Source organism: Phyllobates terribilis, unplaced genomic scaffold (genome assembly GCF_046119375.1).
Source record: "Phyllobates terribilis strain yellow unplaced genomic scaffold, ASM4611937v1 Scaffold_4__5_contigs__length_816908805, whole genome shotgun sequence".
In the NCBI taxonomy this organism is placed as follows: Eukaryota; Metazoa; Chordata; class Amphibia; order Anura; family Dendrobatidae; genus Phyllobates; species Phyllobates terribilis.
This window is the reverse complement of record NW_027362764.1, coordinates 10241867-10262542: the sequence shown is the minus strand read 5'-3', so window position 1 is coordinate 10262542 and position 20676 is coordinate 10241867. Positions and strand designations below refer to the sequence as shown.

At 47.4% G+C, this 20676-nt stretch overlaps 1 protein-coding gene across 5 annotated transcripts in view; it reads right to left on the bottom strand.

Moving 5' to 3' along the window:
• The window catches only part of LOC141264802 (acid-sensing ion channel 1C-like), a 260667-nt gene that overhangs the window by 118874 nt on the left and 121117 nt on the right, over nucleotides 1–20676 (bottom strand). For 4 of the 5 annotated variants that reach the window (XM_073677126.1, XM_073677127.1, XM_073677130.1 and 1 more), the window contains 3 exons: nucleotides 4073–4223; nucleotides 1506–1633; nucleotides 561–711 (listed from right to left, as the gene is read on the bottom strand). In XM_073677126.1, the coding sequence (XP_073533227.1) occupies nucleotides 561–711; nucleotides 1506–1633; nucleotides 4073–4223 (430 nt within the window). The remainder of the gene's footprint in view (nucleotides 1–560; nucleotides 712–1505; nucleotides 1634–4072; nucleotides 4224–20676) is intronic. The other variant, XM_073677128.1, reaches the window with a different exon arrangement.

Sequence of the window (20676 nt, the reverse complement as noted above, 5' to 3'; positions counted from 1 at the left end):
CAGTGAATGGCATCTCCTTATTACTGTGACCAGTGAGGACATCTCCTTATTACTGTGACCAGTGAGGGCATCTCCTTATTACTGTGACCAGTGAGGGCATCTCCTTATTACTGTGGCCAGTGAATGGCATCTCCTTACTACTGTGGCCAGTGAGGGCATCTCCTTAATACTGTGACCAGTGAGGACATCTCCTTACTACTGTGGCCAGTGAATGGCATCTCTTTATCGCTAGGACAGGTGAATGGTGTCTCTTTTTTATTGGGACCAGTGTAGAGAATCTCCTTATTATTGGGATGTAGGAGGGTATTTTTTTAATCACTGTAACTGATGAGAGGCATAAAACTATCAATGGTACCTCTTGTCATAGTCCGACAATATTCTGATTTCCAGAACCAATGGTCTCTGTAGGAAAGGTTGAAACTGTATTGATCTGAATGGACACTTGTGATTTCTGACCAGTGATTACAAGTATGGAGGCCAGAAGTGTATTGAAATCACTGACATCATTTGTTCACATACACATATTTCTCTCCTTCCTCCATATAGTATATAGACTTTACCTGGCATATAGACCAAGCGACAGCCGCATGCTTCCAGAATAAGGCGCGTCTCACAGTTGATGCGGCAGGCTGAGATACTATACTTATTAAAGTAAGGAGAAGTGAAGGGAGTATCCTTACAGTCACCCCACGGTGGAGGCAGGTATGACAACTGAAGTAAAAAAACGTTAAGGACAAATATCCATAGCTTAGTATGGGGGAGAATATTTGGTGGTAGACTATGCAAACAGTACTGACATTATGAGACCCCAAAAGTCCAATTTACAGGTAAAGGCTCCAGGCCAATGGGTCCACCAAAAATGAGTCCTTGATTTCCTGAGCCCTAAACATTGGCCGGTGATATTCCGGACTGGACTCCGGGGTCTCTCTGCGTGACGGGTACAATTTCTGCAAAATGTTCAAAACTAATTTCATCTTAAAATTACCACCTGACATCCACCATTACCATCTCCATCTTAGCTGACCTGAAGAGTGGTAGCTAGTAGAGACAGATGATGTACTCCATAGAAAAGAAGAAAACATTCCCATCGCACTCACATTGGTGCTATTCCGATACGGCTGACCAGCCAGAAATGTCCAACCTAAGAAAAAGAATGGATAGGCACATCCGATAACGAAAAACTCTTCAAGCTTTATGAAAGATGCATGGTATTAAACATTTCACAAGGGAATGATGTGGTCCAGGAACCGCTCTGCTGCGTTTCTGGCGCCTACTGCGCACTTAGTCCCGGAGTTTATGGAATTTTTAACGCTATGCATCTTTAATAAAGACTGTAGATTTTTTTATTGGATGTGCCGATCCATTCTTTTTCTTTGGGTAGAGCGACAGATGGCTGATTTATAGAAATCTTGGTGTTGTGTCTTTGATTAGTAATTGTCTTCATATTAGTTGTGTACCTTGGGTTAGGGTTACAATATTGATGTCACAATGGTAGTAAAGGATACGTTCTGCTGCTGACAGGATACAAATGTCTGGAACCCTGGGGCGACACCGAAGCCGAGCTGACCGATGTCTGGCGGCTCATCCTGACTGTGAATCTGAACCTTCACTCCAGCCTCCAGAAAAGAGTCAGCTGCCCGGAATAAAGCGTAAGTACACCAGAAGGTGATTTAATGATTTATGATGACAATAGTCATGTCCTCTAACGATCTCCTACAGATATAATGTCATAGCTTTGTCCTCTGGTGGTGTACAGATACAAGGTCATTGACATGTCTTCTAATGCTCTTCTCCAGATAGAAGGTCAGGGTCAATGTCGTGCCCGCTAATGGTAGCCAGATTCGAGGTCATAATAATGTTCTACAATGGTCTCTAGATATAAGGTCATCATCATGCCCTCTAACAGTCTCCTGCAAATACAAGGTCATGGTCATGTCCTCTAATATTTTACAGAACAGATGAAAGGTAATCATCATGTCCTTTATTATTCTACAGATACAAGGTAATCAGCATGTCCTCGAGTGGTCTGCAAACACAAGGTCATCATCATGTCCACTATTAGTCTACAGATACAAAGTCATCGTCATGTCTTATAATGGTCAACCTACAGATACAATGTCATTGCCTTGTACTCTAATGGTTTACAGATACAAGCTCATCCTCATATCCTGTAATGATCTCCAGATACAAGATCAATGTTGAGTCCTATAATGGTTTCCAGATTCAAGTTCATAATAATGTTCTCCAATGGTCCGTAGATACAAGGTGATCATCAAGTCCTTTAGGTGACTACAGATACAAGGTCATCATCGTGTCCTCTATTAATCTGCACATATAAAGGTCATTGTCATGTCCTCTAATAGTCTCCAGATAAAAGGTCATCGTCATGTCTTCTAGTGGTCTACAGATACAAGGTCATCATCATGTCCTCTAGTGGTCTACAGATATAAGGTCGTTATCATCGTATCCTCTAGTGGTCTCCAGATACAATGTTAAAGGGATCTGTGTGTAATGACTCTATATAATAGATCCCTCTGTGTGTAATGACTCTATATAATAGATCCCTCTGTGTGTAATGACTCTATATAATAGATTACTCTGTGTGTAATGACTCTATATAATAGATTACTCTGTGTGTAATGACTCTATATAATAGATCCCTCTGCGTGTAATGACCCTATATAATAGATCCCTCTGTGTATAATGACTCTATATAATAGATCGCTCTGTGTGTGTAATGACTCTATATAATAGATCGCTCTGTGTGTAATGACTCTATATAATGGATCCCTCTGTGTGTAATGACTCTATATAATAGATCCTTCTGTGTGGAATGACTCTATATAATAGATCCCTCTGTGTGTAATGACTATATAATAGATCCCTCTGTGTGTAATGACTCTATATAATAGATCCCTCTGTGTGGAATGACTCTATATAATAGATCCTTCTGTGTGGAATGACTCTATATAATAGATCCCTCTGTGTGTAATGACTCTATAGAATAGATCCCTCTGTGTGTAATGACTCTATAGAATAGATCCCTCTGTGTGTAATGACTCTATATAATAGATCCCTCTGTGTGCAATGACTCTATATAATAGATCCCTCTGTGTGTAATGACTCTATATAATAGATCCCTCTGTGTGTAATGACTCTATATAATAGATCCCTCTGTGTGTAATGACTCTATATAATAGATCACTCTGTGTGGAATGACTCTATATAATAGATCGCTCTGTGTGTAATGACTCTATATAATAGATCCCTCTGTGTGGAATGACTCTATATAATAGATCGCTCTGTGTGTAATGACTCTATATAATAGATCCCTCTGTGTGTAATGACTCTATATAATAGATCCCTCTGTGTGTAATGACTCTATATAATAGATCCTTCTGTGTGGAATGACTCTATATAATAGATCCCTCTGTGTGTAATGACTCTATATAATAGATCCCTCTGTGTGTAATGACTCTATATAATAGATCCCTCTGTGTGTAATGACTCTATATAATAGATCCCTCTGTGTGTAATGACTCTATATAATAGATTACTCTGTGTGGAATGACTCTATATAATAGATCGCTCTGTGTGTAATGACTCTATATAATAGATCCCTCTGTGTGTAATGACTCTATATAATAGATCCCTCTGTGTGTAATGACTCTATATAATAGATCCTTCTGTGTGGAATGACTCTATATAATAGATCCCTCTGTGTGTAATGACTCTATATAATAGATCCCTCTGTGTGTAATGACTCTATATAATAGATCCTTCTGTGTGGAATGACTCTATATAATAGATCCTTCTGTGTGGAATGACTCTATATAATATAGGAGTTTCACTATTTGTATTGAATAACTGAAATAAATTTACTTTTTGATGATATTCTAATTTTGTGAGAAGCACCTGTATTTAACCTCTAATGATTTCAGGGTCACCAGTATGTCTAGTAAAGGCCTTCTACACGCACATGGTCATCCTCTTGCCCTTCACTCCCCATAGTGTCCTACAGTCTACTATGGTTAAGGCTTCCAGATAAATCTCATCTTTCACGTATTCTCACCTGTATCCTCAAACACAGGAATGTACTCGTTCTGCTGAATGTCCAGCATCAGTTCCAGGCCATTGCCGGTGCCGCCTTTTAGTGTGTAGAGAAGTTCAAAGCCTTCCTTCCCGGAGTTAAACGTATAGCACTTTCCATTACTTGTGTATTCCTGAAACGCAAGAGACAACACAAAGATGTCACTACCAACATCAGGACCGACAAAAACTGACCGGAAATAATATGAAGTCTAGTGACATATACGTAACAGAAGGAAACCGTGAAGATTGAGGCCTGAATACAGCGGTAATGAGAGAGACCCCACAGGAGAGGACATGAGACATGCACGGTCTCATAGGGCAATATAAGAGGGCCGGACAGGAATAGCAAAAGAAAGACCAACACTGCTAGTATATACACTGGCACACACCTACCCAGAAATGTCCTCTGCTGCTGGAATGCCGCATGGTTTGGTGTAACGCCTCCACCAGCCATCTCTGTGATACATACCTCCCATCGACTATGCGACAATTAGCATTCTTACAGGGGGTATATACATATATTCCATGTGTTGGAATCTGGAGGTGTATATATCATACGCGCACTGTTAGTTTTCCAATAACTAGCCTGTTTATGCAAACAGCCTTCGGCTTCCTACATTGATAGTCAGCAAATTGTGTAATTGTCCGGCTGATGAGTGAACAGCTCTCTGCTGCCCCCTAAGAGATCACAGTGGCTACTTGGCATGACCTTCCCGGGCTGTGATAATCTTAAAACACTGGCACACACCTACTCATAATTGCCCTCTCTTGCTGAAATGGCGCACGTTTCGGCATAATTCCTTCACCTGGGGGAGGCGTCATCCCAGCAGGGAGCTGTATAAATGTAAATCCCCCACCAATCAAATTGCATCCCAAAGAGTCACATGACCAAGTGAGTACCTGCCCAGTCATGCCCGCCAGGTACGTCATGGAGTGCAGGTCACAACGGACATGTGACCTGGATTGGTCACGTGATTGGAGTAGCCAACTTGACTTTTAATTTTTTCAGGGCAACTAATCAAAATTTGACGGACAGGCAAAAAATGTTATGGACACATTGGAAAACCATAATAAATCCTTTATTATAAGTGATCTTATAATCATCAGCTGATGTCACATGAGGAAAAATGCAGTCAGAATCATTTGTAGATGTTTCTTCGGCTTCAAAAAAAAAAAATCACTGACGCCTTAATTATTTTTTATGGATAACGCAAAAAAGGTTTTTACAATTTTTACTGACTGCCCTGTAATTTGTGGACGGTTGGTGGCTCAGCACATGGCGTAGCAAGATACGGCCCACCAAGATGTCAACCACAGTGAGGGAGGGGAGAGAAGGCATGCGTGCATGGAGACAGATGAAGCTGATAAACGCACAGTCGATGACACTAGATGGATACAATCTAACAGCCAATGCACAATAAGAAATCTGTACAAAGAGAAGTGTAAAGATGTGACCATTAGTGATGAGCGAGCAGTAAAATATTCGGGAGCTCGACCCAAGCAACGAGCCCAATGTAAGTCTATCGGAAACTCCAGCATTTTCCCTGCGGCTCCCCCCGGCGGTCTGCAGAGGGCCTAAAAATTGCCCAAATCAATGGGAACAGTGCTCAAATGATATGGGAACAGCATGGGGAAGACCCCTGGAAGCATCTCTGACTCCCAAGGTCACTGCGGTAAACAATGTTGTCAGAGTATTACGCCACTTTTACGGACTCACAATAAAACATACAAAAACGAAACCAAAATGGATTTTCCTGGGAAAAATGTTAAGGAACATCCTTTCCAGGGTAATGACTTAATATTTAACATTTTACTACCTTATCTGGCCATGTGGTGCGTGAAACATCATCAGACACATCCTGTTTCATTTATGAAGGAGGAACTCTGAAAGTTGCAAAGCCTATTTTATAGGGCCATGAGGTGGCCCTTACTATTCTTAAAGGGCCAGCAGTTGGCCCTCACTATTGTTAGAGAGCCATCAGCTGGCTATGCTTTGTTGTTCCCATTATTAACGAGTGGGTCTCCTATACTGTTATTGCGGATGCAGTGACTGAAAGGGCTGTAAAAAATTTGGATGCACTTCAATACTCCTTTGAAGAGACATAGAGGAGGGCCTCATTATAAAAAAATGTTCCCATTATAAAGGAGCGGGTCTCCTATAGTGGTAATGCCCATTAAGTGACTGTAAGTGTGACATGCAGAAGTAGTGCTGTTGCTTCAAAAGCATCCAGCAACTGTTACAAATAACACAAGCACAGGAGACAGGAAGTGTTGTGCTTCAGAAACATCCAGCAACTAGAGGAGACAGGGAGTGTTTTAGCAGAGCCCCAGGGGGATTGTGGGGATCTTGTTATTGTAGACTGGCTGAAGCCGAAGAGAAACGTGGTTTGTTATCTGGATCTGACAGAAGGCAACTGAACCAGATTCAGATCAGGAGAGAAGGAGAGAAACTAAAGACAGGTCAGATAAACTCCCTGAACTAACAGTGCAGAGTATTATTGGGCAGGAAGATAAGGACTGGAAAGAATTGTGTCACAGGGATCATCTTCCTCATCAAACCCTCCCCGCTCCATCTCCATACAGGATAAAGAATGCTGTGCACTATTGTGTCCTTGGGAAGGAAAAGCCTGTGGTTGTGTATGCATAGAAGTGTGCTGCTAAGAGATCTAATCTGTGCTGAATTATGCTACTGAAGAGTCTGACGTTACTGTGCCGGCTTTAATAGACTGTACTGTGGTGAAGGCTGCGGCTTAAAAGAGTTAAATAGTACTGGTCGTACTTGAATAAACTTCATTGTTCAACTGCTTATGAAGACTCTTGTCAGATGTGTCAGGTCACCAATTGAATCTATCGTGTGCCTGAGACAAGCTGCAGCACATGGGCTATAGTCGCCCTGAGTAACGGTTCCCCCAGGATTCCAACGAATTCCTGAAACCCGTCTCGCCCCTTTCTGAACTTAGGCGGTGTGCGTGTAACACATATTGCTACTGCTGGCCTTCAGTCCGCTCATCTCACCACTACTCAAGTGTTACAGCAACCCTCTGCAATACAGGAGTCGAGCAGACAAGTTTTGCTGTGTATTCTATAGGTGGATCACATATTCATGTCTTCACTTGAACTAATGGGATGCGTAATTGTAAGTTTTGGAAAGATTTATTAAATACAAGAATGATGTGATTCCTGAGAATTAGTTCCTTGGGTCCCCCCCCCCCCCTCCACAAGCTGGCAATCACTAGATCACTAGGATCGTGCCCTTTCCCTGAGGCATCAGAGGTTAATTTTGCAGTTATTTTTAACTCTAATGACAATTGCTTTTCCTTTATTGAGCAGAGAATGCGCCATCCTGAGTGGCCCCCGCCATCCTGAGTGGCCCCCGGGGAGGATCGGGTGCGGGGGGGGGGGGGGGAGAGATGGGGACCGGAGGTGTCACATTCACTGCAGGACATTAGTGAAATGGGAGAAGAGAGGACTGCTGACAACTGCGAAACACTGCGACCAGCGCTGATACTGTGTCACTCCAGACAGGATAAGATACAGCCGACAGTATCACAGATGATAGGTACACAGCTCAGAAGACATCACCATCACTGCCCAACACACTCCTATAAATCACACACCATCACTGCCCAACACACGCTCCTATAAATCACACACCATCACTGCCCAACACACGCTCCTATAAATCACACACCATCACTGCACACCACACGCTGCTATAAATCACACACGATCACTGCACAACACACGCTCCTATAAATCACACACCATCACTGCACAACACACGCTCCTGTAAATCACACACCATCACTGCACACCACACACTCCTATAAATCACACACCATCACTGCAGAACACACACTGCTATAAATCACACACCATCACTGCACATCATACTCCTATAAATCACACACCCTCACTGCAGAACACACACACCATTACTGCACACCACACGCTCCTATAAATCACACACCATCACTGTAGAACTCACGCTCCTATAAATCACACACCATCACTGTACAACACACACTGCTATAAATCACACACCATCACTGCACACCACACGCTCCTCTAAATCACACACCATCACTGCACAACACACTCCTCTAAATCACACACCATCACTGCCCAACACACACTCCTATAAATCACACACCATCACTGCACACCACACACTGCTATAAATCACACACGATCACTGCACAACACACGCTCCTATAAATCACACACCATCACTGCACAACACACGCTCCTATAAATCACACACCATCACTGCACACCACACACTCCTATAAATCACACACCATCACTGCAGAACACACACTGCTATAAATCACACACCATCACTGCACATCATACTCCTATAAATCACACACCCTCACTGCAGAACACACACACCATTACTGCACACCACACGCTCCTATAAATCACACACCATCACTGTAGAACTCACGCTCCTATAAATCACACACCATCACTGTACAACACACACTGCTATAAATCACACACCATCACTGCCCAACACACTCCTATAAACCACACACCATCACTGCACACCACACGCTCCTCTAAATCACACACCATCACTGCACAACACACTCCTCTAAATCACACACCATCACTGCCCAACACACACTCCTATAAATCACACACCATCACTGCACACCACACACTGCTATAAATCACACACGATCACTGCACAACACACGCTCCTATAAATCACACACCATCACTGCACAACACACGCTCCTATAAATCACACACCATCACTGCACACCACACACTCCTATAAATCACACACCATCACTGCAGAACACACACTGCTATAAATCACACACCATCACTGCACATCATACTCCTATAAATCACACACCCTCACTGCAGAACACACACACCATTACTGCACACCACACGCTCCTATAAATCACACACCATCACTGTAGAACTCACGCTCCTATAAATCACACACCATCACTGTACAACACACACTGCTATAAATCACACACCATCACTGCCCAACACACTCCTATAAACCACACACCATCACTGCACACCACACGCTCCTCTAAATCACACACCATCACTGCACAACACACTCCTCTAAATCACACACCATCACTGCCCAACAGACTCCTATAAATCACACACCATCACTGCACAACACACTCCTCTAAATCACACACCATCACTGCACAACACACTCCTCTAAATCACACACCATCACTGCCCAACACACACCTATAAATCACACACCATCACTGCCCAACACACGCTCCTATAAATCACACACCATCACTGCAGAACACACACTGCTATAAATCACACACCATCACTGCACATCATACTCCTATAAATCACACACCCTCACTGCAGAACACACACACCATTACTGCACACCACACGCTCCTATAAATCACACACCATCACTGTAGAACTCACGCTCCTATAAATCACACACCATCACTGTACAACACACACTGCTATAAATCACACACCATCACTGCCCAACACACTCCTATAAACCACACACCATCACTGCACACCACACGCTCCTCTAAATCACACACCATCACTGCACAACACACTCCTCTAAATCACACACCATCACTGCACAACACACTACTCTAAATCACACACCATCACTGCCCAACACACTCCTATAAATCACACACCATCACTGCCCAACAGACTCCTATAAATCACACACCATCACTGCACAACACACTCCTCTAAATCACACACCATCACTGCACAACACACTCCTCTAAATCACACACCATCACTGCCCAACACACACCTATAAATCACACACCATCACTGCCCAACACACTCCTATAAATCACACACCATCACTGCCCAACACGTTCCTATAAATCACACACCATCACTGCCCAACAGACTCCTATAAAACACACACCATCACTGCCCAACACACTCCTATAAATCACACACCATCACTGCCCAACACACTCCTATAAATCACACACCATCACTGCCCAACACACTCCTATAAATCACACACCATCACTGCACACCACACACTCTTATAAATCGCACACCATTACTGCACACCACACACTCCTATAAATCACCCACCATCACTGCAGAACACACACTCCTATAAATCACCCACCATCACTGCACACCACACGCTCCTATAAATCACCCACCATCACTGCACACCACACGCTCCTATAAATCACACACCATCACTGCACAACACACGCTCCTATAAATCACACACCATCACTGCACAACACACTCCTATAAATCACACACCATCACTGCACATCCCACACTCCTATAAATCACACACCATCACTGCACACCCCACACTCCTATAAATCACACACCATCACTGCACACCCCACACTCCTATAAATCACACACCATCACTGCACACCACACACTGCTATAAATCACACACCATCACTGCACAACACACGCTCCTATAAATCACACACCATCACGGCACACCACACACTCCTATAAATCACACACCATCACTGCACACCACACGCTCCTATAAATCACACACCATCACTGCACACCACACGCTCCTATAAATCACACACCATCACTGCACAACACACGCTCCTATAAATCACACACCATCACTGCACACCACACACTCCTATAAAGCACACACCATCACTGCAGAACACACACTGCTATAAATCACACACCATCACTGCACACCATACTCCTATAAATCACACACCCTCACTGCAGAACACACACACCATTACTGCACACCACACGCTCCTATAAATCACACACCATCACTGTAGAACTCACGCTCCTATAAATCACACACCATCACTGTACAACACACTCTGCTATAAATCACGCACCATCACAGCACACCACACTCCTATAAATCACACATCATCACTGTACAACACATGCTCCTACAAATCACACACCATCACTGCACACCACACACTCCTATAAATCACACACCATCACTGCACACCACACACTCCTATAAATCACACACCATCACTGCACAACACACGCTCCTACAAATCACACACCATCACTGCACACCACACACTCCTATAAATCACACACCATCACTGCACACCCCTATAAATCACACACCATCACTGCACACCACACACTCCTAAAAAATCACACACCATCACTGCACACCACACACACCTATAAATCACACACCATCACTGCACACCACACTCCTATAAATCACACACCATTACTGCACACCACACGCTCCTATAAATCACACACCATCACTGCACACCACACACCATCACTGGACACCACACTCCTATAAATCACACACCATCACTGCACACTACACACTCCTATAAATCACACACCATCACTGTGTGGCACCCCTGCGGGTTCAGTCACCACAGAGGTACTGCATCTCACCCAGAGGTGTGGTATCTCACTCTCAGGTAAGGAGGGAGTGCTGCCCGGGACCCTAACACCTGAATCCAACCCTACACTACTCCAGACCAGCAGGAGGGGCAAGATGCGTCGCTTCCCTGCTGAGCCCTGTCTCTGGCTGGAGTGGGGGGAACCAAAAGTAGGGGGAACCATGTAGTGGGTGTGGGTGGAGGAAGTAAATCAGGGGAGCACTTGTTAGGAAGTGATATAAATAGAGAAGCCATCTTGAAAGGACAGGTTTTAGTCTGGTTCAGTCTGGGAGAAGAAGTAGAGGGAGCAGGAGCTCTGTAGGAGCTCTGCTCAGGAGGAGGGCCTAGCCAGAGAGGAGCAGGAAAGGCTCCAGGAACGTGGAAGGGACCCCAGGGGTACGGGTAGTGCTGGAGGCCACCGGTACGCCGGAATCTGCCAGGAGGTGGAGGGGTCAGGTTGCACAGAGGGGACCGGTCCCTAAACTAGCAGAGTTCTTTAAGCCTCAACTAGGAAACTGGAGGCTGCAGTATTTCAGGTACTGCAGCTACTATCCACATCTATCTCACCGAGAAGGTGGCCATAGAGGACCCAGGGGACAGAGAAGACGTCGCCCGACAAGGTCCGCGGTCACTGGATTGGGACACTAGGTGTGAGGTGCAGGGAGAAGGCCAGAAAGAACACACAGAAGGGAGTCCCATTATGTACTCCGGAGGTACCTGAGGGTTGGCTGAGCCCCTGCCTGGTGAACGCAGCATGACGTGGGAAGTTATGATCTGCAGTTGTAACCAGGAGCAAAGTAAGAACTGTGAGTAAATCCGGAAGATTGCACCCCACTGTCTCTGTCAATTATTACTGCTGCGCCATCACCCCGTGCACTACACTGCACCCTGAGTGCTACGTCAATGACAACAATATCTACCCTGCCCTGGAGCTGAGCTCTGCCTGTGGAGAGCTTAACCAACTCTGCTGCATTCACACCAGCTACAGAGGACCTGCTCCGCAGCGGCTGCTCCATATAGCCATATACCACAGGTGGCGTCACGAACTGTATATAAGAACTATAAATCCCCTGTACATATCCTCTTTTATTGACCACCCTGGGTCACGGACCGGGCCACCACCACTGTGACATCTCCCCTAGCAACGACCGGCCCGGCACCGAGTACCCCACGGCCCAGGGGGCGCGTCATCTTTGGCATCACGAACAGGATATGAACCCACCCGTTATCACCGGGTATTGTGCGCCTAGAGACTGTGTTGTATACTGAATGTAGCGCCCGCCCCAGAAGAATAGGCGCCATCATGTTTACTTAATCTGCCTTAGCCAGGTAGTCTGACCAGGTCATTGCTCAACTTCATTCCTGCATTGCAGCCGCAGGTGAGTTTGTGACTGCAATGCATTCCAATGGATTTAATAGGTCTCTGTACACATTCTGGGGGATATATAACGTCCCTCGTATACGATCCCGGTCAATGCCTCATATATCCCCCCCCCTCTGTTCAAACTTGTGGGGTTGAACATTTGCCACCATACAGGGTGCCCGGGACAGGGCATCCGCGTTTGCCTGCGACTTCCCAGGGCGATGTTCTATAGAGAAACTGAAATTTTGCAGTGACAGGAACCACCTGGTGACTCGCGTATTTCTCTCCTTGGCACTCCTCATCCATACCAAGAATAAGTGGTCCGTCGCCAAGCAGAACTGACGCCCGAGTAAATAACATAGCGATTCCAAGGCCCACTTAATAGCCAAACACTCCTTCTCTACCACGCTATAATTTTTCTCTGCCGGGACAAGTTTTCTACTCAAGTAGGTGACCGGGTGCTCTTCACCATTCACTTTTTGTGACAATACCACCCCTAGGCCTACCTCCGAGGCATCTGTCTGTACAATGAAGGTTTCCTTGAAGTTGGGGCTGATGAGGACCGGCTGTCCACACAGGGCCAACTTCATCGACTGAAACACTTCTTCTGCCTGAGGGTTTCACCGAACCATTACCGATTTTTTTCCTTTCAAGAGATCGGTCAGGGCCGCCGTTCACCCAGCAAAATTAGGTATAAACTGGCGGTAATATCCAAGGATGCCAAGGAACGCCCTCACCTGCTTTGTACTTGACGGTTTAGGCCATTTTTTTTATGGCCTCAACTTTATTGATTTGGGGCTTGATAGCTCCTCGACCTATCACATGCCCCAAATATCGGGCTTCCTCTAGCCCTATCGCACATTTTTTGGGGTTTGCCGTTAACCACGCGGCTCTGAGAGAATCCAGCACTGCTTGTACCTGTGATAGGTGAGTATGCCAGTCGGTGCTAAAGATGATAATATCATCTAGATACGTGGACCTGTACTCCTGATGAGGCTTGAGCACTATGTCCATCAACCTCTGGAATGTAGCCGGGGCCCCATGTAACCCAAAAGGTAAGACCACATAGTGGTATAGACCCTCTGGAGTTACGATGGCGGTCTTTTCCTTCGCCGAATTTGTGAGAGGTACCTGCCAGTAACCCTTGGTGAGATCGAGCGTGGTAAAGTACTGGGCCTGCCCCAGTCTCTCAATCAGCTCATCCACCCTGGGCATTTGATAGAGGTCAAACTCCGACACTTCATTCAATTTCCGGAAATCATTACAGAAGCGTAACGATCCGTCTGGTTTCGGAATCAGTATGATGGGGCTAGCCCACTCACTCAGTGATTCCTCGATGACGCCTAACTGGAGCATTTGTTTTACCTCAGCCGTGATGGCTTGCCTCCGGGCCTCGGGTACCCGGTACTGTCTTATTCGTACCCTTATCCCAGGTTCGGTGACAATGTCATGTTGGAGAACCGTAGTCCTACCCGGTAGCTCTGAGAACACGTCGGTATTCTGCTGCACCAGCGAGCGAGCCTCTCATCGCTGCCGTTTAGTGAGGGCATCACTTATCCTGACCTCTCCCCCGGACGCATCCCTGGCTGGAGGTAGAGAACTCTCTGGCGATATGCCCCGGGGTGACGTCTGTAACTAAACACTCTCGAACTTTCCAAGGTTTTAGCAGGTTTACATGGTAAAGCTGCTCAGGTTTCCTCCTTCCCGGCTGATACACCTGGTAATTTACCTCCCCCACCTTTTCTCGAACCTCATATGGCCCGTGCCACTTGGCCATGAGCCTACTCTCGGCTGTGCGTACCAGTACTAACACCCGATCGCCCTTGTTAAAAGACCAGACTCTGGCTCTTTTATTATATGTGCACCTCTGGGCTGCTTGGGCATCTAACAGATGTTCTTTCACGATGGGCATGACCGCCGCGATCCGGTCCTGCATACTAGCCACGTGTTCAATTATACTCCTATGTGGAGTCGGCGCTTGTTCCTATGTCTCTTTGGCTACGTCCAACAGACCCCTAGGGTGTCTGCCGTACAATAAATCAAAGGGAGAAAACCCTGTGGGGGTACCTCACGGACGGCGAACATCAAATAGGGTAGTAACATGTCCCAATCCCTTCGGTCCTTAGAAACCACCTTTTTTAACATGGACTTGATGGTTTTATTGAACCGTTCTACTAGCCCGTCGGTTTGAGGGTGGTACACCGAGGTGCGCAATTGTTTTATTTTTAGCAGTTTGCACAGTTCCCTTGTCACTTTGGACATAAAAGGGGTCCCCTGATCCGTCAGGATCTGCTTAGGTAGTTCAAGGCAACAGAACATGGCAAACAGCTCCCGTGCAATCAGTTTTGCTGAGGTGTGGCATAGTGGTATAGCCTCCGGGTACCGGGTGGCATAGTCGACGACCACCAGTATATGTTGGTGGCCACGGGCGGATTTTACAATGGGCCCTACCAAGTCCATTGCAATCCGTTCAAAAGGTACCTCTATCACTGGCAGGGGTACCAATGGGCTACGGAAACTTGCGGTGGGTGTGGTCAACTGACATTCGGGGCAAGATTCGCAGTACCTTTTGACTTGCGCGTAAACCCCAGGCCAAAAGAACCGCTACAAGATACGTTCTTGCGTCTTTTTTACCCCTAAGTGTCCACCCAGCAAGTGTGTGTGTGCCAAATCTAGAACCACCCGACGGTACGACTGAGGTACCACCAACTGTTCCACGACCTCGTCCCTGATCTTATCTATCCTATAGAGCAACTCACCGTTGACTACAATGGGTGGAAATACAGTATCTGCACCGGGCTGTTGGACTACGCCGTTTACCTCTACCACCTTTCCTGCGCCTGAGTTAGAGTGGGATCCTGTAGCTGAGCCATCCTAAACGTGTCCCGGGACACTTCCAGTTCGGGGATCGATGGGGTCTCCTCGACCTCTCCTGCCAGCACCTCTAGGGGAGACCTATCAAGGTCACACTCTGTCCCTAGGTTGGACACCCCTACGGCAGGTTCCCCTGACTCGGGTTCGTCGGTACAGCGCCTGTAATACATTTTGCCGGGGGAGAGTGGATTTTGTTTTTCCAGAGTCCAGAACAGGGGCAAGTCTCTTCCCAACACAGTCCCCTAGGGAAGAGTTTTTACCACCCCCACCACATGTTTTATATCTCCACATGGCGTGGACAAAACTACCTCCGCAGTTGGGTACTCTCGGAGGTCCCCATGGAAACACACAACCCAGACTAGCCGTGCATTGGGTTGTCTCCTGCCACCAGCGACCCATGTACCAGAGTCACGAGGCTCCCTGAGTCCAGGAGGGCCTCCGTGGGGTACCCATTAACCAGTACCTGGCATAGTTGGAGTTCACTGTCCCAGGGGTCGGCCCTCGCTGGGCATACGGTCTGGGCATACATTGAGACCCGGCGGCTATATCCGCAGTCCATGGGTTCCGTAGTCAAGGGACAATTAGCAACCACATTTCCCGGCCCCTGACACTGCCAGCACCTAAGGGTGGAGGTACTGTTAGGTCTTATGACAGTTTGGGAGCGAATCGGTCTCCTGCCACTGTCACTCCGAGGTTCACCTTCAACACGTGTACGGTGCTGACTGTCCCCAGCAGAGGGACGCGACCCCTTTCCCGACTCCTGGGTTGTTAGGGATCGGCGTGACAGCCGTGAGGGGGCAGAGTCCTGGATAAAGTCCTGCGTAGCCGAGTAGCGCTCGATCAGGCTGACCAACGTTGGATAGCGGCTGGCAGAGTCCTCACCAGCCGGTCAACCACCACCCTCTCCACCATCTGGGCTGGAGACAAAGCCTCTGGCTGGAGCCACCTCTTTACCAGCTGCAGTAGGTCATAAGCCTGAGACCGGGCGGGTCGGGTCTCCACATAGGCCCATGAAAATACACTCTGAGCCCTCACGTATGTATTGACCCCCAGCCGTGCAAGGATCTCACCTTTGAGCCTCTGGTAGTCCTGGGCGTCCTCTCGACTGAGGTCGAAGTAGGCCTTTTGGGCATCGCCGACCAGAGACGGAGCCACCACTTCTGCCCACTGGCCGGTAGGTAGGTTTTCCCACTCCGCTGTGGTCAGGGGGATTGTGGGGATCTTGCTATAAATCACCCACCATCACTGCAGAACACACACTGCTATAAATCACACACCATCACTGCAGAACACACACTCCTATAAATCACACACCATCACTGCACACCCCACGCTCCTATAAATCACACACCATCACTGCACACAACACACTGCTATAAATCACACACCATCACTGCACAACACACGCTCCTTTAAATCACACACCATCACTGCACACCACACGCTCCTATAAATCACACACCATCACTGCACACCACACGCTCCTATAAATCACACACCATCACTGCACACCACACGCTCCTATAAATCACACACCATCACTGCACACCACACGCTCCTATAAATCACACACCATCACTGCACACCACACGCTCCTATAAATCACACACCATCACTGCACACCACACACTCCTATAAATCACACACCATCACTGCACACCCCACACTCCTATAAATCACACACCATCACTGCACACCCCACACTCCTATAAATCACACACCATCACTGCACACCACACACTGCTATAAATCACACACCATCACTGCACACCATACTCCTATAAATCACACACCATCACTGTAGAACTCACGCACCATCACTGTACAACACACGCTCCTATAAATCACACACCATCACAGCACACCACACTCCTATAAATCACACACCATCACTGCACACCACACGCTCCTATAAATCACACACCATCACTGCACACCACACGCTCCTATAAATCACACACCATCACTGCACACCACACGCTCCTATAAATCACACACCATCACTGCACACCACACACTCCTATAAATCACACACCATCACTGCACACCACACACTCCTATAAATCACACACCATCACTGCACAACACACGCTCCTACAAATCACACACCATCACTGCACACCCCACACTCCTATAAATCACACACCATCACTGCACACTCCTATAAATCACACACCATCACTGCACACCCCACACTCCTATAAATCACACACCATCACTGCACACCCCACACTCCTATAAATCACACACCATCACTGCACACCCCACACTCCTATAAATCACACACCATCACTGTAGAACACACACACCATACGCTCCTATAAATCACACACCATCACTGTACAACACACACTGCTATAAATCACACACCATCACTGCACACCACACACCATCACTGCACACCACACGCTCCTATAAATCACACACCATCACTGCACACCACACGCTCCTATAAATCACACACCATCACTGTACAACACACTCCTATAAATCACACACCATCACCGCACAACACACGCTCCTATAAATCACACACCATCACCGTACAACACACGCTCCAATAAATCACACACCATCACTGCACACCACACTCCTATAAATCACACACCATCACTGCACACCACACTCCTATAAATCACACACCATCACTGCACACTACACACTCCTATAAATCACAAACCATCACTGCACACTACACACTCCTATAAATCACACACCATCACTGTGTGGCACCCCTGCGGGTTCAGTCACCACAGAGGTACTGCATCTCACCCAGAGGTGTGGTATCTCACTCTCAGGTAAGGAGGGAGTGCTGCCCGGGACCCAAAAACCTGAATCCAACCCTACACTACTCCAGACCAGCAGGAGGGGCAAGATGCGTCGCTTCCCTGCTGAGCCCTGTCTCTGGCTGGAGTGGGGGGAACCAAAAGTAGGGGGAACCATGTAGTGGGTGTGGGTGGAGGAAGTAAATCAGGGGAGCACTTGTTAGGAAGTGATATAAATAGAGAAGCCATCTTGAAAGGACAGGGTTTAGTCTGGTTCAGTCTGGGAGAAGAAGTAGAGGGAGCAGGAGCTCTGTAGGAGCTCTGCTCAGGAGGAGGGCCTAGCCAGAGAGGAGCAGGAAAGGCTCCAGGAACGTGGAAGGGACCCCAGGGGTACGGGTAGTGCTGGAGGCCACCCGTACGCCGGAATCTGCCAGGAGGTGGAGGGGTCAGGTTGCACAGAGGGGACCGGTCCCTAAACTAGCAGAGTTCTTTAAGCCTCAACTAGGAAACTGGAGGCTGCAGTATTTCAGGTACTGCAGCCACTATCCACATCTATCTCACCGAGAAGGTGGCCATAGAGGACCCAGGGGACAGAGAAGACGTTGCCCGACAAGGTCCGCGGTCACTGGATTGGGACACTAGGTGTGAGGTGCAGGGAGAAGGCCAGAAAGAACACACAGAAGGGAGTCCCATTATGTACTCCGGAGGTACCTGAGGGTTGGCTAAGCCCCTGCCTGGTGAACGCAGCACGACGTGGGAAGTTATGATCTGCAGTTGTAACCAGGAGCAAAGTAAGAACTGTGAGTAAATCCGGAAGATTGCACCCCACTGTCTCTGTCAATTATTACTGCTGCGCCATCACCCCGTGCACTACACTGCACCCTGAGTGCTACCTCAATGACAACAATATCTACCCTGCCCTGGAGCTGAGCTCTGCCTGTGGAGAGCTTAACCAACTCTGCTGCATTCACACCAGCTCCAGAGGACCTGCTCCGCAGCGGCTGCTCCATATAGCCATATACCACAGGTGGCGTCACGAACTGTATATAAGAACTATAAATCCCCTGTACATATCCTCTTTTATTGACCACCCTGGGTCACGGACCGGGCCACCACCACTGTGACATCTCCCCTAGCAACGACCGGCCCGGCACCGAGTACCCCACGGCCCAGGGGGCACGTCATCTTTGGCATCACGAACAGGATATAAACCCACCCGTTATCACCAGGTATTGTGCGCCTAGAGACTGTGTTGTATACTGAATGTAGCGCCCGCCCCAGAAGAATAGGCGCCATCATGTTTACTTAATCTGCCTTAGCCAGGTAGCCTGACCAGGTCATTGCTCAACTTCATTCCTGCATTGCAGCCGCAGGTGAGTTTGTGACTGCAATGCACTCCAATGGATTTAATAGGTCTCTGTACACATTCTGGGGGATATATAACGTCCCTCGTATACGATCCCGGTCACTGCCTCATATATCCCCCCCCCTCTGTTCAAACTTGTGGGGTTGAACATTTGCCACCATACAGGGTGCCCGGGACAGGGCATCCGCGTTTGCCTGCGACTTCCCAGGGCGATGTTCTACAGAGAAACTGAAATTTTGCAGTGACAGGAACCACCTGGTGACTCGCGTATTTCTCTCCTTGGCACTCCTCATCCATACCAAGAATAAGTGGTCCGTCACCAAGTGGAACTGACGCCCGAGTAAATAACATAGCGATTCCAAAGCCCACTTAATAGCCAAACACTCCTTCTCTACCACGCTATAGTTTTTCTCTGCCGGGACAAGTTTTCTACTCAAGTAGGTGACTGGGTGCTCTTCACCATTCACTTTTTGTGACAGTACCGCCCCTAGGCCTACCTCCGAGGCATCTGTCTGTACAATGAAGGTTTCCTTGAAGTTGGGGCTGATGAGGACCGGCTGTCCACACAGGGCCAACTTCATCGACTGAAAGGCTTCTTCTGCCTGAGGGTTTCACCGAACCATTACCGATTTTTTTCCTTTCAAGAGATCGGTCAGGGCCGCCGTTCGCCCAGCAAAATTAGGTATAAACTGGTCAGGAAGGCTTCCACATCGTCCTCCGGTCCCTTCTTCCTCAATGCTGAGCAAACCTTGTCCTGGGCCTCTCGACGTTCCGGGGCTGATGCCGTCGTTGTCTCCCGCAGGGCAGCAATCTGTTGCAGCAACAGTTCGTTTG